The sequence below is a fragment of the Sinohyriopsis cumingii genome, chromosome 1 (genome assembly GCF_028554795.1).
Source record: "Sinohyriopsis cumingii isolate HCF-2022 chromosome 1, ASM2855479v2, whole genome shotgun sequence".
Classification (NCBI taxonomy): domain Eukaryota; kingdom Metazoa; phylum Mollusca; class Bivalvia; order Unionida; family Unionidae; genus Sinohyriopsis; species Sinohyriopsis cumingii.
In genome coordinates this window covers 141,267,683-141,290,697 of record NC_142961.1, presented here as the reverse complement: position 1 = coordinate 141,290,697, position 23,015 = coordinate 141,267,683, and the positions used below count along the sequence as shown (strand labels likewise).

The window sequence follows — 23,015 nt, the reverse complement described above, 5'->3', positions numbered from 1 at the left end:
TGGCAATATGGTCATATCAACATGGGGTTTTCACTTGATTATGGCAATTGGTCATATCAACATGGGGTTTTCACTTGATTATGGCAATATGGTCATATCAACATGGGGTTTTCACTTGATTATGGCAATATGGTCATATCAACACAGAATTTTCACTTGATTAAGACAATATGGTCATATCAACCCAGGGTTTTTACTTGATTATGGCAATATGGTTTTTACTTGATTAAGACAATATGGTCATATCAACACAGGGTTTTTACTTGATTATGGCAATATGGTCATATCAACACAGGGTTTTCACTTGATTACGGCAATATGGTCATATCAACATGGGGTTTTCACTTGATTATGGCAATATGGTCATATCAACATGGGGTTTTCACTTGATTACGGCAATATGGTCATATCAACATGGGGTTTTCACTTGATTATGGCAATATGGTCATATCAACATGGGGTTTTCACTTGATTATGGCAATATGGTCATATCAACATGGGGTTTTCACTTGATTATGGCAATATGGCTCATAGCAAGATTATCTGAGGCAAAAACATAAGAAAAATTGCTATAATAGAATGATTTGTGTTGTTTTTATATATGTCAAGGGTTTAAAACTGATTTAGTTTTTACAGATATAATATATACTGTCAATAAAGTCAACCATCACTTGCATTATACAGCTAAATGTTTAAAAAAATTAACACCCTCTGGATATGTAAACAAGTAAATATATTGGTCTTAACATCCCATGGGTCATCCATGTAAAAGTGTATTAGCTCTTAACATCCCATGGATCATCCCCAATGCACACGCAGGATGCCCCCTGAGCACCTGTATCTATGAAAGCCTAAAATGCTTATCTATCTATTCTAATATGTATCATGCTACTAATTATGTACAGTATTTCCTTTACCTTTCTGCCCTGCTTTTTCCCCAACATCATCAAGATTTAGCTTCCTATCCCTGGAGCTTTGCATAAAAACTATCAACCTGGCCAAGCCTATTGCAAAGTGTAAGGCTCAGCTATATGGCCATTCCTTCTCAAAAACACAGTTTTCATCTTATTTTCTTTTGTTTAGGCAAGAATTACATCCCCACTGATAGTTATTAATTCCCTCTTATACAATGGACAAATGAGCTCAATCACATTTGGCTAAATCACAGAAAGGTAGGTAGGGAAAACATCCAACAAGCTCAAGATAAGTACAAGCTGCAACATGATAAAAAGTCTAAAGCACCTCATTTCATTGGGTCACTGAGTGTGGTTACTGTCTCTATTTGCTTATAGGTCGAGTCAAACTGCAAACAACAAAGATTCTGATCTTCCATAGCATAATGCACTTGCAGATCAGAGTCTACATCATTTGTTCTGATTACTCCTGACAAACTGCACAGACCCAGATCTGCCGGTGTATTATGCAATGGCAGATCTGGATCTGTATGGATGGACTCATCATAAATGCAAGTGTATACAGTACACTATTCTGAAGTTCCAGTAGGCATGTCCAGTCATAAATGCCTTGGTCTATATTGCATCACCCATGTTGTTGCTAATTATAGGTTTAAATGGAGGATTGCTAGACAAATAAGCTTATAATGGCTTAAAAGATTTCTTCTGATGAAAGAACTACTAATCCATGTGGCCAGTGGATAAACAGACAAAGGGAATTCAACCCCAAGTTTATCCCTGATACAGAAACCAAGACAGACTCTACTATGCAGCCAGGTGACCCAAATTACCACTTCTATACACTTCCACAAGCTGAGGGCAACAAGCAGGCCAAGTTCCCAAGTGCATGGACAATCTGACAAACTGTAGACAAGATTTGTGCTAGTAGAGGCATAAATTGGTACCAAGTTATATGTAAAGAAAAACATGGAACTTTTTGGATATTTTAGTTTTTATAAATAACTTACCTTCATGCCTAAAAACATGCAGTGCTTAATACACAATCTGAATTAAATAAATTGGAAAATAATTTCTGACCCAAGAAACAGGAAAAGGATACAACAATATTAAACTGCAGAAAATAACAAAGTTTCTACCTGGAGAAGGAAAAGACAGATTTTTATAGTAGTGATAATCAAGAATTCAGACATTTTAAAATAATAAAATGAGTGGTTTATGGAAGAAGATTTGACACATTGAGTATTGCTTTGACCAGACAAGACAAATTTGCTGAAAAAGGTCCTTGTAATTTCTAATTGTCAAAAGTTTAGAAATATCCATGGCCATATTGGCGCTGTCATGTACCATACATGCTTTATAATGCACACTGGAATCTAGTCATGCATGTGTAATTTACAGTTACTCTATTAGACACATCAGAATCAAATTAGTGATGGACAATCAGTGATGATATTATAGCTGTGTTTACGTAAATTGAGTTTTTTCTGTACATACTTTCATGTTGTTTAGAATCAGATCATATTTTGTATGGAGGTTTATATAATGGAGTAGTGAAATGCAGTCAAGTTAATTGCTTTCTTTACATGTATATATGTAGTACTTTCAAGGAACAAGTGGGTTATATTTGTTTTTTAAAATTCAAATTATATTTAAGAATTTGTAATAATCATAATAATAATATAGGTTTTATATCTGTACTGTAGCGTACTTGATATAATAATTACAAAGCAGACCTAAATGATGGAGGGGCACACATGGCCAAAAGGATTTTTGAGTGTTACAACTCTATGGTCTTAAACTCAGTAACAGAAAGGAGCAAAAACCAACAAGTTTTGTAAAATTCAGCAAATAATTTTTTACCTAGAAAACAAAGTGAAAATTTTAAAAGAACTTACAGTATTGTGAATTCAGTCCTACAAGTTCTATCACAAGTTCAACTGTATAAAGTTCTAATTGAATTTCAGAGGTATTCCAAAACATCCCAAAACTGAATGTTTTGATGTGCCTGTATGCTCTAAGACAAAAATGTGCCAATGGCCTGGAGTGTGGCAATGTGCTAACAGTCTTCTGATATATCATAATAATACAATCCAATATATTCTTCACTAAATTCACTATAATTCCAAATTAATGTTTTAGTCCAGAATATTATCGAGCACTTTGTAATTCCAGTGAATAATGATCTGAATAAATAAATACACCCAAATTAAAAACTGAACACAACAATATTACTCTGCTTCTGATGTTAAGGCAAGAATTAGTAATTTTTCAAGTAAACAACATTATATAAAAAGCTAGAACAAGGATGTATGTCAGACTCCTTTATAAAACATTCAAAGTTGTCAGCAAGTTTAGGAATTTCCAATAGGAAAATTAATATCCTACATTCAGACAGAAATAAAAATGTTTATTTCCACTGATAATGATCTGAATATTTATTCTATATTCTTGGAGATATATTAGCTATGTATTATTTTGTTTACAAAATAAATGTTACTGGTCAGGTACACCATTAACTTGGTTTTGGACAAGATCAAGTACAAAATACAGATGTACATAACATACAATCCTTAAGAAAATCCAACAAATAATACTGATCAAATAAACATAACAAGGGTGAGAAAAAGTTTAAGAGTTGAGTAAGGTTAGATATGACTGGATGATTCGAAATAAAAGTACAACCATTATCAGGTTTCAAATTAGCAATAGCATAGAGGAGGAAATCTGGAAAACATCAACACCAGAGACAGTTCAAAAGATGAAGATTGTGGGAGTCAGAAAATCAATGACAATCTTGGGAATGGGTCAAATTCTTTGAAAATACTGGGTAAGCATTTAGTTACTGTAAGGTCTGTAGAGCCCTGTACTTCATGTAGTAAGGGTTAGACAACCTTATTGTTTATATGAGGAAAGTGGGTGTTGGTATCAATACTTTATGTAGTAAGGGTTAGACAATGTTATTATTTATATGAGGGAAGTGGGTGTTGGTACCAATCCTTCATGTAGTAAATGTTGACAACCTTATTGTTTATATGATGGAAGTGAGTGTTGGTACCAATACTTCATGTGGTAAGGGTTAGACAACCTTGTTGTTTATGTGAGGGAAGTGGGTGTTGGTACCAATACTTCAAGTAGTAAGGGTTAGACAACCCCTATTGTTTATATGAGGGAAGTGAGTACACGCCATCTAGCAGGTCATGTGACATTAAGTTGATTCATTATAATAAACTTTATTACTGTTGCAAATATTATCATCATCATCATTTGAAATTCCAATGACAATTCTATTACTATGCAAACATATATTATTTATGATGGGACTTTCTTCCTGCATTCAACATTACTGAACATGTGGGAAACTAATGAGTCTCTTGCTCTTTGTATGTTAGTTTATTGTTGGTTATAATGCCAAGTATCTTTTTAATAGCATTTTCGTCTTTAAATTGATTGCACATAAGCTGAACATGCTATTTCTATCGACTATGTCTCATATATTGCCCCAAAATTACTAAAGACCATAAAATCTATCTCTATTTTCAAACTAGCTGAATGGATCATTCTTAGTATGTGGCTTCATATTTTTCAAATGACTTTAAACTGGCATCCCCTGTTGATATTTTATCAATTCCAAACTGGAGGTGGGGAAAGTTTTGGTTTCCAAGGCCATAAATCCATTTTTCCCCATTTATTGCGAACCTTCATGATTAATTCTATGGTCATTGCAATTTTTGTCATAGTACTGTACATATTAGCCTATTTACTAGAGTGTTTTAAGCTCATGCATTACTGTATGTCATTTAGAAGTTTATAGACAAGACTACAGAAGATTGTTTTATACCACAGTTTGAGTATCTTTGTTTTAAACCATGGTTTGAGTATCTTTGTTTTATACCATGGTTTGAGTATCTTTGTTTTATACCATGGCTTGAGTATCTTTGTTTTATACCATGGTTTGAGTAGCTTTGTTTTATACCATGGTTTGAGTAGCTTTGTTTTATACCATGGTTTGAGTAGCTTTGTTTTATACTATGGCTTGAGTATCTTTGTTTTATACCATGGTTTGAGTAGCTTTGTTTTGTACCATGGTTTGAGTATCTTTGCTCTGTACTACCATGGTTTGAGTAGCTTTGTTTTGTACTATGGTTTGAGTATCTTTGTTTTATACCATGGCTTGAGTATCATTTTTTTTTAATTTAAATAATGCAGTGTTATGCTTATTCAACAAGCTTCATAAAAATTGTGACATACATGTCTGTTAACATGGTTCACACAACCCTCGAAACTCCTGACTGTGAGGGGCATTCCTGAAAAACCAGAATTTGGGAAAATTTTTATCTTATCTTGGAAGTAACTGAATTTGTTGAAAACTCATTACATTTTTTAAAGGAAACATAAACTATTAAAACTAAAAAAAACAGATAATTCTTTAAATTCAGAAATTTTCTTGTTTATTTTCCAAAACAAATGTATACAGATGGAATAGCAGACATTATTGGTAGTGATGGCATTCATCAGTTAACACATTAACCCCTGGAGCTTTTTTGTCATTTTCGCCTGAAAATCAAGTAGGAAACACATTTTGAAAGCTATTTCTGAATAGACTCGAAAACACCAAATCCCCAGTCATCTTTCAATAACATACTGCCTAATTGTGTTAGAAACATCGTTTTTCATTGGCTATTTGACCCGTGCATGAACAGAAGGGTAAAAGTTGGAGTTGTTTATTTTGGGGTTCTTTTTGTTTTTTTGCTAAATGGAGCCATTATTTTTGCATGGAGACCACTCTTTATTCCAAATGCCCATCTTATCCTACTTTTTTGAAAGGCTCATCTGTCTGTTTGCAGTTCATACCAGTCTGCCTTAGATCTGAGACCAAAAAGTCTAAAATCAGGACACAAAATCGGATTCCAACCACGGGCAAATTTTGGGTAAAAAAAAAGTCAGGTCAAAAAAATGAGGTTTTTTATCTGTATTTTGTAGTGCAACTAGATATTCCAGATTATTTGGTATCATTGTAGAGCTACATCTGTCTACCTTTCTATAATACCACCCACTTTAGTGTATCATGCATGACCATGATGCTACAGAGCTCGGCAGTAGGCTACTACCTCCTGCCCCGTTAAGTTGTCGCTAGGGGTTAATGTGTTAAGAGTGATAACTTCTGTATCATTTATGCTGCGATAAACAGAGTAATATATGGAGAAAGTTTGATTTCTGAAAGAAGAAACCTTTGTACTCAGCTCCTTGAAAAGTCCTTGAATTTCAACATCTCTCTGGGGCTGTATGAACCATGGTAAATATGTATTAAGGCCTTTCTACTTGAATTTTAACATCTCTCTGGGGCTGTACGAACCATGGTAAATATGTATTATGACCTTTATTCTTGATCATACACATATGCCATAAATAGCATGGCATTTGCAATTTCTATTAATTGCAATTATCAGTCTTAATGTTTATACTCATTCTCAAAAAAATCAAAAGAAGAAGAAGAAAAGCCATACATGGTGGCCAGCATAAATGGTGGAGTAAGAACCTGGGAAAAACCATGGAAAGAAGCTCTATGGCAAACTTTCTCACATACCAATAACAACAACAATAATAATAATAATAATCATAATAATAATAATAATAGTAATAATAATATAGTCTATATTCATGCAATAAATAGATTTCAAATATTATTTTTGTACCCGATAAAAATACTTTCTACAAAATATTATCAAAACAACAAATTATCCAATAAAAATTATAACTGATAGCTATGTCTTATGTATTTGCAGCAAGATGGGGTGGGGGTAATTTTTTTAACTATTTTAAATGGTTTGGTAAAAGTGGGATTTAGAAACAGTATGGAAACTAAAGGAAGCAAAGAAAAATTAAGAATAAGATCAACGTGCATTTTATGAAATATTATTTGTGAAATAGCACTGGACCTTGGAATGCAGAACTGAGCACGTATTGCAACATGAGTGTATGCTTGCAGGTACATGTAGTACATATTGCTACATGAGTGTATGCTTGCAGATACATGTAGTACATATTGCTACATGAGTGTGTGCTTGCAGGTACATGTACTCCAGTTTTACATATAGCTACATGAGTGTATGCTTGCAGGTACATGTAGTATATATTGCTACATGAGTGTATGCTTCCAGGTACATGTACCATGGTAGTACATATTGCTACATGAGTGTATGCTTGCAGATACATGTAGTACATATTGGTACATGAGTGTATGCTTCCAGGTACATGTACTCCAGTAGTACATATTGCTACATGAGAGTATGCTTGCAGGTACATGTAGTACATATTGCTACATGAGTGTATGCTTGCAGGTACATGTAGTACATATTGCTACATGAGTGTATGCTTTCAGGTGCATGTAGTATATATTGCTACATGAGTGTATGCTTGCAGGTACATGTACCATGGTAGTACATATTGCTACATGAGTGTATGCCTGCAGGTACATGTAGTACATATTGCTACATGAGTGTATGCTTGCAGGTACATGTACTCCAGTAGTACATATTGCTACATGAGTGTATGCTTGCAGGTACATGTAGCATATATTGCTACATGAGTGTATGCTTGCAGGTACATGTACCATGGTAGTACATATTGCTACATGAGTGTATGCTTGCAGGTACATGTAGTACATATTGCTACATGAGTGTATGCTTGCAGGTACATGTAGTACATATTGCTACATGAGTATATGCTTGCAGATACATGTAGTACATATTGCTACATGAGTGTATGCTTGCAGGTACATGTAGTACATATTGCTACATGAGAGTATGCTTGCAGGTACATGTAGTACATATTGCTACATGAGTGTATGCTTGCAGATACATGTAGTACATATTGCTACATGAGTGTATGCTTGCAGGTACATGTACTCCAGTAGTACATATAGCTACATGAGTGTATGCTTGCAGGTACATGTAGTATATATTGCTACATGAGTGTATGCTTGCAGGTACATGTACCATGGTAGTACATATTGCTACATGAGAGTATGCTTGCAGGTACATGTAGTACATATTGCTACATGAGTGTATGCTTGCAGGTACATGTAGTACATATTGCTACATGGGTGTATGCTTGCAGGTACATGTAGTACATATTGCTACATGAGAGTATGCTTGCAGGTACATGTAGTATATATAGCTACATGAGTGTATGCTTACAGGTACATGTAGTACATATTGCTACATGAGTGTATGCTTGCAGGTACATGTAGTACATATTGCTACATGAGAGTATGCTTGCAGGTACATGTAGTACATATTGCTACATGAGTATGCTTGCAGGCACATGTAGTACATATTGCTACATGAGAGTATGCTTGCAGGTACATGTAGTATATATAGCTACATGAGTGTATGCTTGCAGGTACATGTAGTACATATTGCTACATGAGTGTATGCTTGCAGGTACATGTACCATGGTAGTACATATTGCTACATGAGTGTATGCTTGCAGGTACATGTAGTACATATTGCTACATGAGTGTATGCTTGCAGATACATGTAGCACATATTGCTACATCAGTGTATGCTTGCAGGTACATGTAGTACATATTGCTACATGAATGTATGCTTGCAGGTACATGAAGTACATATTGCTACATGAGTGTATGCTTGCAGGTACATGTAGTATATATAGCTACATGAGTGTATGCTTGCAGGTACATGTAGTACATATTGCTACATGAGTGTATGCTTGCAGGTACATGTAGTACATATTGCTACATGAGTGTATGCTTGCAGGTACATGTACCATGGTAGTACATATTGCTACATGAGTGTATGCTTGCAGGTACATGTAGTACATATTGCTACATGAGTGTATGCTTGCAGGTACATGCAGTACATATTGCTACATGAGTGTATGCTTGCAGGTACATGTAGTACATATTGCTACATGAGTGTATGCTTGCAGGTACATGTAGTATATATAGCTACATGAGTGTATGCTTGCAGGTACATGTACCATGGTAGTACATATTGCTACATGAGTGTATGCTTGCAGGTACATGTAGTATATATAGCTACATGAGTGTATGCTTGCAGGTACATGTAGTACATATTGCTACATGAGTGTATGCTTGCAGGTACATGAAGTACATATTGCTACACGAGTGTATGCTTGCAGATACATGTAGAGTGTATGCTTGCAGGTACATGTAGAGAGTATGCTTGCAGGTACATGTAGTTAATGAACAGTAGCATTGATATTATATTTCTTGATGTATGCACTATCAAGAGGCAAGAGTGTTGAGTGATATCAAAAGAATGAAAATGTGGCATTTTGAATTCTTTTTTTTTATGTTATGACCCTGTGCATGTGTGTATGCCAGCCTGATGTATGCACTGTCATGGGGAAAGAGTGTTGAGTGATATCAAAAGAATGTAAATGTGGTATTTTGATTTTTGTTTATGTTATGACTCTGTGTATGTGTGTATGCCGGACTGTGTATGCACTGTCATGGGGCAAGAGTGTTGAGTGATATCCAAAGAATATTATTGTAGTATTTTTTTTTTAATGTTATGACTGTGTATGTGTGTATACCGGCCTGGCTAAGCCTCTTATAAATACCATTATATTTGTTTGTTCAGGTATGAAATTTACACCAGTCAGGGTCATGTTTGCAGTACAATACAAGATCAGACAACTAACTCATTTTCCACAGACATCAACGTTAAAGTTTGCAAAAGTTATATTGTGGAGTCGATAACCCAGTACACAGCACATGTACTTCTTGAATGAAGTAAAAAACACTTCAAGAACAACGAAAATTATGCGCGTCATTGCATTTTTTCAAGATACATGTCCCTAAAACAGGGTACCGATCAATGCCACTTTAACCATCAGTTCTGCACCTAATTGGCACAAGATAATTTTAGCCTGAAGAAAAACAATGAAATCGTGTACATGCAGAAAGAATCTATGCTGAAGTTGGAAGTATGATAAAAGTCTCAAAAAATTAAAAAGGAAAATTCCAGAATGATATGTAACAGCCAATGGCTCCATCTCCAAATAGTGCAGCATTCAATGTCTCACCACAATTGGACTGGCACCCTGTTCAGTTAATAATTAGATGTCAGATTCCTATTATCAGCAACAGATGACATAAAGCCAACTATGACTGCATTAAAATCAGGTGCTCATCTTATGTAGTGGACACCCAAGCCTGCTTAATCCCTTAACCTCATAACCTTGGCGCAGACTGGACAATTAAAAAAATAACCAATGTATTATCATAATAAATTCAGTACATGGACATGATAAAATAATAGGCAGGGTGTCAAAGATTTATAAGGGCCTATAAATTTAACCAATTTGGCCCCTTTTTCTTGGAATGCTGGAGAAAATGTTCCTTTTTTTCTCCATACAGTGTATGGACATAGATCAACTTGTACCAGTAGGTCATGCAATGGCAGCTTGGGTTCTATTTTTTCAACTGGGTGTTAATCAAACATGTACATACAATATATTTATGGTTGGAATACTTAACTTTTTGAAAAATTTATATTACCTATAGGTTAAAGTGATTCAAAATCACTTAAAAATACATCAGCTGATCTCTATTTTGTACTGCATTTATTAGGTACATGTAATATTGGTTATCACACAGAACTAATGAAAACAGTTTCCTATCACCAACTGTTCATAAAATAGCTGAATCAGCACTTAAAAATTCCTCCAATTTCAACGTATTCCTCCAACCTGACACATCAAGAAAAGCCAATATTGGTTAGTCAAATTTTTTACTGTGACAGTTACTGACCTCACATCAAAATACAGACAGCTTGCAAGTGTCATATACAGCTATAACAAAAATTTAAATACTGTTCTTTCAATTATTTAAATTCTGTATAAAAAAAAAAACAATTATTCTGCATTGTTCAATGAGAAACATAAGTCATTATGACATCATCTTATCTCTCCAATCCATCCCAAAGTTCATACCACCACGAGGTAACAAATTACATATTGATGATAATATAGTTAAGCTACAAAGTCTTAATATTAAAAAAGCCAATATTTAAAGTGGACTTACCATCATACCTGACCTTTTTTTTAAATAATAATGGATACTACCAGTATATACATGGACCACTATCTCATGTCACTAGATATCATTTTGCATGAATTCTTTACTTAAACACACTAAATAATAAATGTACTGAAAGATTTTCTACTTAAGTAACGAAGCTGTTGGAAAGGCAAAGAAAATATTGACGTGAAAAGAAAACCAGTGAACACTGTGAACTTCCCTGTGGCAAACAGATAAAAATCAAAGGAAACTAGATCTGCTCTCTCTCTACATACATGATTTATAACTTTAATGTATGTACTTCCTACAGCCTTATGCAGGCAAAACAATAAAAATAATCTATCATCTGTACAGAGCTTATCTCACAGTATCACCATGCACAAAACTAGTAAACACCCTGAAAGCATCAAGTCGCATGAATGCACAATGGCCTCGAGTTTATAATTTATACCGGTAAGAACCAAAGAGGATACTGTCAATAGCTCACCTCTAGACTGCTTGTAGTAAATAATATCAAACACCAGGTATAATGTCATGTGTTCTATACCATGTAAAAAATGCAAACCTGTTACATCCTGATGCAGAATAAAAATCTCCATGCTATGAAAATAATGACACCATTGGTTGGTCAAGTTGACAACACTTGTAACATGATGATGCAGAGGAAATGGGAAATAACTCCAAAGACAAATTCTGGCAGCTTACCTAGGCAGCCTTGCTTGGTACCGAACTTGCAAACTTTGGTTTATGAGTCCAATGCTCAAACTGAGAATGAACTATCAATCAATTGATTCCATGAAGTATGGAATCCCTTAGTAAATCAATACAAGAGAATAACATCATGTACATATGCTGTAAAATGTAGATCATAAGCCAATACACATATGCTGTAAAGTGTGGAGCATAAGCCAATACACATATGATGTAAAGTGTCGATCATAAGCCAATACACATATGCTGTAAAATGTGGATAACAAGTCAATACACATATGCTGTAAAATGTGGATAATAAGTCAATAGACATATACTGTAAAATGTGGATAACAAGTCAATACACATACACTGTAGAATGTGGATAATAAGCCATTGCACATATACTGTAAAATGTGGATAATAAGCCAGTACACTTCTTTTTCAAATTAGTTAAGGTTGTATGTGCTTATTTTATATGCACTTATTGATACTGTATTCTGCCATGCTGCACTTATTGATACTGCAATATGTCATGCTGCAGCTATTTGTAAAGTGTGGATATTTATGCTAATCAATCAGACTGTACTACTGCTGGTGGTAGCAGCTATTTGTAAAGTGTGGATAATTATGCTAATCAATCAGACTGTACTACTGCTGGTGGTAGCAGCTATTTGTAAAGTGAGGATAATTATGCTAATCAATCAGACTGTTCTATTTACTGCTGGTGGTAGAACTATTTGTAAAGTTTGGATATTTATGCTAATCAATCAGACTGTGCTATTGCTAATGTTAGCAATCAAGACAAGGCAGAAAAACCTTGCACATCTCTGAATTGGTTAAAGATTAACCATCAAGTAAGCATATATGATGCATTAGATATTTTTCTTATTTTCCAGGAGTACAAATGAATATTTTTGCTACAAAATAATGAAAGGTTCATTTGCACTTATTTTTACATAAGTGCATATTACTCACATTTTTACAGTACAACACTCCTACTGTATTGATCAGCTCACCTCCAAATTGCATTCAAGTGATGACTGTTAAAAAGACCTGAGCTATACTATGTATACAATGCACACCTGTGTTACACCCTAAAGCACCATGGCAATATCTTGGTTATATGTACATGTATTACAATGAACAGAGTTAACATGTGTTACCACAAGATGAGGCATCCCTGCTGGCATGTAGTTTTCATTGTTCTGCACATATTCTACATTTCTACTGGTTTTCATTTTTCTACACTCAACACTGTGGTGCAAAAGCTATTTAAACTTAATTTCAAATCCAATTTTAAAAATTCTAAGAGTCAATTTAGATAATATAAGAAAAATGAAAATATGAAAGCATTCAGAATAAAACAATAATTCAAGATGTTCCTTTTTATCTTGTACTCTACTTTTATTCCTAATAACAATGACAGCTAAATATTTTGAATTTTGATTTGAAGTTAGACACTACTTGGTAAAATACTATTTGTCCAGAAAATAATGTAGAATAAAGCTGCATTGTACGAGATGTAGAACAATGACCAACAAATCTAACTGTGGTTTGTATATTAAAGAATGACTGGACATAATAAATTCTCCAAACTATAACAACATTTCACAGTGAAGAATAATGATCAATGACTCACAACAATAAAAAAGGGAAGTATTACAGCACACTCACAATGTTCTCAGCTTTATGCCAGAAATATTTTTGGGTATAAATACTAGTTATTTTTAACTGCTCTTATGTACGTTGTTATTACATCATAATAATGCAATGCCATTACATGGTTCACTAATATGTAATAACTAACAGAAATGTAAACAATAATAATGACAAACTGAAAACAAAGATTTCTCCATTTTAATTCAGCATTTTCAGGAATTATATTAAAAGTTAAAAATGCAGGTATTTAATTCATGACTGAAAAGTTGTAAAATTTGCAAATGATGATCCATTTTTCATACATATCTGCATTTTGAAAATTTGGAAAATCAGACAGCTGGATGTTTGTCTTCCAATAAAGTAACAATTTGGGAATCAGACAGCTAGATGTTTGTCTTCGAATAAAGTAACAATTTGGGAATCAGACAGCTGGATGTTTGTCTTCCAATAAAGTAACAATTTGGGAATCAGACAGCTAGATGTTTGTCTTCGAATAAAGTAACAATTTGGGAATCAGACAGCTGGATGTTTGTCTTCAAATAAAGTAAAAATTTGGGAATCAGACAGCTGGATGTTTGTCTTCCAATAAAGTAACAATTTGGGAATCAGACAGCTGGATGTTTGTCTTCCATTAAAGTAACAATTCTGAATCAGTTGGCTGGATGTTTGTCTTCCCCAAAATTAACAACTTGGAGAATTGGACAGCTGAATCTTTTTCTTCCAAAACATTTACAATTTGGGGGAATCAGACAGCTGGATGTTTTTCTTCCCCCAAAATTGCCTATTTGGGGAATCAAACAGCTGGATGTTTTATCTTCCCAAAACATTAACAACCTGGTGATGTATTAGTGTGAGTACCTCTGAGTCTAATTTTCACAGTTTTAGTTACTGAGCTCAGCTTGGAAAGAATCAAGGATGTTCCAATTGAACTACAGCAAACAGTTTCATGTCAAATTGTCTTTTCCAGGCTACAGAGTTTCACCAGGGTTTCTAAATTATCTTCCCTTTAGCACAAGGCTACAATCATGATTTTTACATTTGTAGGACCCTTAGGGTCTACAGGAAATTGGATAATATGTAATAGGACCCTACCCATAATGCAATGGCTCAATTGTCTTCCCTATTTTAAGTCCAGTAACCCTTTTCTTTGTCCATTTCCCAATTTTAAATCAGCATTTTGATCAATTGTTTAAAAAATTGTAAATATTCCTTGTTTAAACAGGACAAAATGTGGTCAAATTTGTTGTTAAACATCATAATTTAACTGGAAAATTCCTTTTCGTACATTTTAATTTAAGATATCAGAAAATGATGTTACTGTACCTGTCACTTCTGATAGAGCAAAAAACAAACCCTTCAAAATTTTTCAACTTCATTCTCCTACATGATCAACACAAGAGATGCATACAAAGCCAAAGAGACTCATGAATAATGCAGCTGTCACAATTCATGACACATAACAAATATTTGTATTCCCACTGTCAGCTGGTGCAACACACAATAGGAACAAAATAATTAATAATTATTAATCTGTATATATATATATATATATATATATATATATATATATATATATATATATATATATATATATATATATATATATATATATATTGACTTTTCAGCACCAACACGGCCCATGGGTACAGAAATGCTATTTACAGTCTAAACTGAATTGATCCAACTTCCATGTATCCAAATACAGTTAAACCCTGATTCTAGGGGTCACCAGGGTCAGAATTAAACATGAAGTACATGTAACACATATCAGATTTTTCCTACCTACTTTTGAAACTGGTATCAAACTGGCTTACCAAATGGCCAACCTAACATAAGTTCATTCCTTTTCCCATTGTGCCTTAGTGGTTTGCATGTAAGACTCCTGACCAAAAGGGAGTGGGTTTGAATCAAAGAGCTGAATCAACCCAGGTCAGCTACCATGGTGCATCATAAAAAAGATTCATTGGGCACATCATGTTACTCCAACAACCTCAGCACTAGATAACCTACTGGTGCTGCTGTGCTGTACAAAACCACACCAAACCAAGATCCTTTTCCCACAGAGCAACGTATCTCCGATGATCATCATCTGTATTCAGCTTCTGCTGATTTCAACACATTCTGATATCCAATATACCGACATCACTCACTCGTCAAGCATGAAGTTTTCTTTCACTTTAAGGTGCAAAATTATCCTGAACTGCATAAACATTAAACTGTAATGTATCATGTGAATGCTTTTCAAACATTATCTGTACATGCATGATCAATATTGAAAGGCACTTGTTAGAAATTCCTGGAAGAATTGAAAACAAATTTTAACATAAAAACTGGCAATGTCCACCTTTATCCTTACCATAAGAATAATGGTAGCATGGCTCTTGTTGATTAGAAAAATAATAAAAAATGGTGTCACAGGTAGTTCATCTGAAATTTTTGGGCAGGCACTGAAATGTAATTTTTTGGTAGGGTACCACTAATTTGAATTATATAATATTAACCTGTCACTATTGCCTTTCTTGCCTCTTCTGGGATGCAAGTCCCCTTGCTTAAGCTCATTCTTCCAACCTTCCATTAGGCAAAAGATAAATGTTTAAGGTCAGCCAACCATCCCTTTTTCTCACTGCTGACCCTAATACTTTATTTGGGGGCCCCATGATAAAAAAAATCACATTAAATATATATATGCTTAAAAATAAAATATCTGCTAAACTTAATTTTAAAACCAGTGTAATAGGAAACATTTCTGGGGCCTTTGCTGGACAGTTCTTGAACACAGAACAGAAAGAACACAGATCCAGTCTGACTCCCATATCAAAATCCACTGGCAGATATTAAATTCTCTTGGACTTGAACCTAGACTAAACTTAAAGGACATCAGAGTGGGATGGGAGAAGGTAATCATGCAACAGTGACAGGTAAGTACTAATTAATTAAAATTAGTTTAACAACCCACCCCAACAAAACTATATTTTAATAGCAGTAATACATTATAATCGCTTAATTGCTTTGCTGGATTTGCCAGTTCCAAGGGAGACCAAAAGAAACTGGTATAAAATGATGAACAATCATAGCAGAAATACACCACAGATTAAACGTAAAAGGAGAAAGTAATGTGCCAAAATGCTACTCTCATAACATCTTCCAAAGAAGAATGATTATGATAGGCCATGGCTTCATGGGCTTTAATTCCCATGAAAGAAAAGTCCCTCTATATGGGGGACTGATAAGCTCTCTTGTTAGTGAGGGCAATCCATCTTAAAATGGTGTAAATTTCAATGGTACCCTTAACAAGTTGGAAGAGACACATCTGGCCATTCTTTCTCCCTTATAAAGCAACTAAACAGATAACTGGGCAGAAAGCCAAAGTATACAATTTTAAAAGCTAACGTTCATCACTTGTTAACGATATTTGTGATAATCAATACTGCTGAAAGGTGAATCTTTATAATGTATTCAAGCTAAAATGTCACAAGTAAATTTGTTACAAGATAGATAAAAAGAGTATTTACCTCAGGCTACCAGATCTGTGAAATGATATGTTTGAGTATGACCGTGGAATAATTGTACTGTTTGGAGTGCCTCTAAGTCTCCTACACAAATATGGCTGAATAGAGTCCCCTCTGGTTTATTTGTTTCCTCCACAATCAATAGAATAGGAGCTGCAGCAACAACAGCAGTGGAGGGGGAGTAGAGAAAAATCTATAATTCTCTATTTACATCTCCCAGGGGTTGTCTCAAACCAAGACTTGACTTGTTTTATTATATACTGATCATTGATTTGCCTGATAGTGAATTTTGCTGATAATTTGGGATTTTCTGATTTCTCAATTTCACTTGATTTTTTTAAAGTTCTAGTTGATCTTAAATTGTGCGCTTGGACATATCATATGGCTGCCATATTGAAACTTTTGTCATTGCCATGCTTCCTGAATGGATGGTCATATCAAGATAGGTTTCCAACAAAAGACTTTATGATGTAATTTGAACTGAATGGATGGTCACATCAACATAGGTTTTCACCAAAAGACTTTATGAATGGATGTCATGTAGTGTGATGTCCCACCCAGTCACATTATCCTGACACCAGGCCGACCAGTCGTAACACAAACCTCATAATGCTGAGCGCCAAGCGAGGAAGCTGTTTGTACCATTTTTGTAAGTCTTTGGCATGACTCAGCCAGGGATCAAACCCACAACCTCCTGCATCTGAGGCAGACGTTCTAACCACTAAGCCACCACAGCGGTGAAATCAAATAAGTAACAAACAGACAGACAAATATAATAATATAATACATTCTGGCTTGCGCTGGCATATAAAAAGGACACAAATTTTATGCACCTACCCCATATGCATGATATGAAACAACTGTGAATCCCAGAAAAGCTTTCTCTAGACAATTCATTTTCAAGAATTCTAAATTTAATTCTGGCAATGAGTTAAAAAAAGCACATGGAGTTAAACCATAACATTTATATCTGATAATGAAATACAGTCCAATGTGCATCATGCAAACAAAGATTATCCCATTTTGGGATTTATCCAAACCAGCAGCACTTCTGACATTATCTGCCATACCCTTTCACACATATCTAATAATAACAAGAGACTCCATTGTATTTAGCTAGAAAGAAAAAGCGTTTAACACTGATCTAAAAACACTGACAATGACCTTAATCCATACTGTCAGCAAATATACGGATCAACACCCATATAGACACGCACATGGACATTTAAGTGATGCTTATGCAAAGCTTCTCATATGTCCAGCTCAATAAATATAAGAATTTTTTTCTTTAAATTTTTTGGTGCAGAACACATTTCTTAAAAATTAAATAAGAAAATTATAATTTTAATTTCTAACCTAGTTATTTGCACATTTGAAAAAATAATTGATAAAAAGTGTACACAAATTTTTTAATCAAGACTCATAATTATCCAAACATTTTTAAGTCCCTGATGACTTCATACAATGAAAGTTGTACTGTAATTGAGATGTAGTGGTTCACTTTTAGCATGCTGGACTCCTAACCAAATCGTGCAGGTTCGAATTCTACCAATGGATCAGACTAGGTTGGCTACCATGGAGTGTCATTGAGCAAGGCAATTTAATGCAAGTGACTTGGCACTAAATAACCTATTTACATTGCTGCATCATAAAACACCAAACAAAATCGAATCTACTGTAGCACTGAGTCTAAGAAAGAAATAAAACTGACTGACCTAGACTAATGTATATAGAAGGCAATTACTAACATGTCATTGGAAATAATATGCCATAAATTTATGTCAGTACAGAAAATCAATATTTATGCGGCAGACTTTGTACCACAGACTGCACAATTTACACAATTTTCTCAATTATGACATCAGCAGATGTGCATCCCGTTTCTAGAGTGACCATATTCAATGTCAAAATGTAGCAATTAAATCATGATTTAACACATTAACAAAACTTAATCACTGAAAAATTTAATCAAGGTTGATGTGCTACAGGACTCACGGTACTAATTCCACTCCAATGGTAAACATATGGAAACACTATCATATTCAAAATTCAATAACTTAAAATTTATGGGTGCTGATAATGACACCTATAATTTTTCGTGCACATCTAACCTTGGTGCAAGCTTATGTGTGGAGAACACCATATGACCCGCGGCAATTTGTTTACATACATGTGCATGAAACACGTGTTATTGATTCTGCACCAAATGAATCAGGTGCTACTTTCAGTATTGAGTACTCCTGAGTCAAGCCTGTAAAAATGCTAAAGTTGCATCAGTAGAAATTTGTCAATATTTTTTTTACATTACATATAGGATAAGCTCTCAAAAGATATTTTTCCTAAAATTTTAATTTTCATTATTAACCAGTTATGGACCACCAAACCTGTAAATACTCTATCATTTCTTCACCCATTTCTAGACTGGTTCACAGTTCTTCCGTATAATTAGTACCGTGTGTCCTATAACCAGATTTAATTTTTTTTGAAAAAGTTGTATTTTACTCCTTGATATTAGAGCATAATTGTAAGAAAGAATTGGCCATGCTTGTGCATGGATAATCGTGCAATAGCATTTTATGTGATACCAATATCTGTAGTTAAATTGCATCCGCATTACATGTTGCTGTGTTGTATTGTACTTATTAATGGCTTATTCTTGTTATTAAAATAATTGTTTTCTGCCTTTTTATCTTCATGTTGTCTTTCTATGGCATGCATGCTACACAAAAGAAACACAAGCATGCTGACATCAGCAAGTATGACATCACACGGTATCAAATTACATGACGCATTGTATTTTCATCTCTCACTGGCTATAAGACAAGTTTTAAAAGTTTTAAATTTCAAAATTGCATTTCTTTTCTTGCTGACTCTCACAGAAATAACACACAGTGCATCCCTATTCACATCAATCAAACAAAACAAATAAGTGTGCCACATGACAGGTCAAAATGATACGAGGCCATTGCCCTTTTGTGACTAAAACAAATACACACACCCATGAAGCATCAAGAGATGCTGATATTCCAAACTTATTTAAACTATCATCACATGTGATTCATGACCCCCAAATGTTAATAAAAAGGTATAAAAGCCAAGGAAGAGTTCCATAAGCTGTATTATACTGAATAATTAAATAACATAGTGCTACTTTTTAGTATAAAACTATGGGGAAGGGTGAATAAGCAAAGAATAGACAGAGTAATTTCTTCAAGCCTGGTAATGTTCCCCACAACAAAGGGGGTGGGGGAAATGTGTATCAACCCAAATAACACATCAACATGAGGTATGTTACATAAGGACATCAAGAGACAAATTTGAAAAAGCTATCCAAAGTTCCTATAATGCTGACATTGATGTTGGAGACAGAAAGTGTATGCACAAACTGTTATGACTCAAGCTATTAAGTATGCTGGAGGTGGAGAAATGTGTGAAAAACTTTGCTATGCCAAGACAAGTTCATGTCTCTATGCAATATGCAGACACTGATAAAAATTGTCACTGAATACACTACTTGTTAAATTTAAGTAATAGAACTGAATTGCAATATTGAAGTTGTCTAATACATAAACATATACCTACATTTACCCAAAGCTCATAAAAAGTTAAGAAAAAGTCTAAAAATCATTACTGTGGCTGCTTTCCACTATAAGCAGTGTTAAATTACTTACTTTTTAATATAAAGCTGAAAAAATGCATACATTATTGAACAAAAGAGAAACAAAGCAAACATTGCAATCACTCAATTACAGTCAAAGGGGAGGCAATACACCTTGATTTGGCAAACCAAATAGCAAGCTCTAATTTACAGCTAAATGATTCCTTACTATTACTTGATGGTAAGAACAGAGCAATGTAGGTTTTATAAATAGCTTTTGTTTCAAATATGAAACCATATTTCTGACATGAAGCTTGTTTTCATTTATTCACAACAACATATATGGTGAACAAAACACATATCGCTTAGTGCACGCAGTAATCAAATGCTGAGATTTGGAATAATGTGTTCTGAGACCACAAGTTGCAACACCCTGAGTATGAAGGTTTTCTATCATGGGACTTGGTACATGAAGAAAAAAGAGATCTGGTTTGGTGGGAGAGAGCAGTATGTTCACCATGCAGTTATACATCAAGAATGTTTCAACTGTATGAAGAGAAGTTGGGGAAGAAAAACTGCCTGTGTAAAGAATGCAATACAGATAGGACTTTTGCAGAGTTATATTTGGAATGAAGGGTTGAAAACTATTATTTTAAGTGAAAATATCCCTCCCTACTCCCTCAACAAAAGGAATGCAGAAAAGTTCCAATACTGTTTACCCAAAAAGGTAATGTACCAATATGAGAAACATGCTGAACATAGAATAGGTGTCAAGGAGTTTAATTCTAGGATAAGAAATAAGACCGGTATAATTGATATTCAATGTGACTCGACATATAATAATTCAATTTACAGGTTGAGGCAATGCAGCATGTGCAGTTTTGTGCACAGTCCTTATTTTTACAATGTTCTCTGCTTTGATCTGCTGAGTGTGTCTCTAAAGTTAAATGATCAGTACTGATACATAAGTGATTGTGACATAAGTGGCTTACATATAAAATCTCCCCCACTCCCACCCCCTTTTGGGGAATTGTTGCATGTGTTAAATGGTATTTAACCATATAGGCCAATCTATGGGTACCATCATATGAAATTCTGCCATCAGGCCATACTATGCTCTTTTCCCTATGGCCTGAGCTATCTACTTCCACTCTCCATTGTATAAAACCATCCCCATCTGTCTTTTGTATAGAATTTTTCTCCAAAATCACATTCAAACCATGATAAAAAGACTCCATTATGATTGTCATATGTAGAAACCACCAAATTGATACCCTGTATGCACGTGGTAACCATGGAAACAACAAACTCCTATTATGGTATAGGTCGCATATAGGACTCACGGTACTAATTCCACTCCAATGGTAAACATATGGAAACACTATCATATTCAAAATTCAATAACTTAAAATTTATGGGTGCTGATAATGACACCTATAATTTTTCGTGCACATCTAACCTTGGTGCAAGCTTATGTGTGGAGAACACCATATGACCCGCGGCAATTTGTTTACATACATGTGCATGAAACACGTGTTATTGATTCTGCACCAAATGAATCAGGTGCTACTTTCAGTATTGAGTACTCCTGAGTCAAGCCTGTAAAAATGCTAAAGTTGCATCAGTAGAAATTTGTCAATATTTTTTTTACATTACATATAGGATAAGCTCTCAAAAGATATTTTTCCTAAAATTTTAATTTTCATTATTAACCAGTTATGGACCACCAAACCTGTAAATACTCTATCATTTCTTCACCCATTTCTAGACTGGTTCACAGTTCTTCCGTATAATTAGTACCGTGTGTCCTACATGAAGCAAAACTGATTATATAATTCAAGTGAGATTACAAACTGACTTATTAAGGGAGCTAACTCTTGTTTGGTTAAACTGGTGGGTAATACACTATACTGATTTTCTAATTCAACTTCCACTTCCAACATGTTTTTTTTATGGTGCAGTGACAGAAGCAATCTATAAAGTAAATTAATTGGTAATCTGCAGGTTTATCTGACATTCAGATGGTGAGAGACTATCTACAATATTTTGTTTTCCCTGCTGCATTATCTTTATAAAATGTTTTAAACCTCTTACACTGGCAATTATGCAACAAAAAACAGAAGTCCTTTAAGTGAAATTAAATTTATGATCTAAATACAGACAGTGCACACAAAAATATGTAATAATATGTTTCTTATCCACAGAATATGTTGAGAATGGTAAACAATCATAAATAACAGTTTCAAATTCTTGTGAAAAGTAGTCTTACTTTTATACCATTTTCCAACATTATATGAACCAATCAGGTTCATTTGGAGCTATCAACTTCCAAGCATTATATGGACCAATCATTAGGAGCATTCAACTTCCCAGCATTATATGGACCAATCATTTGGAGCATTCAACTTTCCAGCATTATATGTACCAATCGTTTGGAGCAATCAACTTTCCAGCATTATATGGACCAATTATTTGCAGCAATCAACTTTCCAGCACTATATGGACCAATCATTTCGAGCAATCAACTTTCCAGTATTACATGTACCAATCATTTGGAGCAATCAACTTTCCAG

General features: G+C 34.4%; 1 protein-coding gene across 6 annotated transcripts in view; it reads right to left on the bottom strand.

Annotated features, from left to right (window-relative positions):
* The window catches only part of LOC149808028 (ras-related protein Rab-3), a 118,976-nt gene that overhangs the window by 64,212 nt on the left and 31,749 nt on the right, over window positions 1–23,015 (bottom strand). Inside the window, exon 1 of one of the 6 annotated variants that reach the window (XM_089972786.1) lies at window positions 16,848–16,957. The exons of 2 other annotated variants lie outside the window; for them this stretch is intronic. Coding sequence is in view for 3 of the 4 variants with exons in the window: in XM_089972753.1 (XP_089828879.1) it covers window positions 918–947 (30 nt within the window). In the remaining variant the exon portion in view is untranslated. Of the gene's footprint in view, window positions 1–917; window positions 1,101–10,986; window positions 11,144–16,847; window positions 16,958–23,015 lie in introns of those variants that run through there. 3 more of the 6 variants (XM_089972768.1, XM_089972753.1, XM_089972747.1) reach the window with 3 other exon arrangements.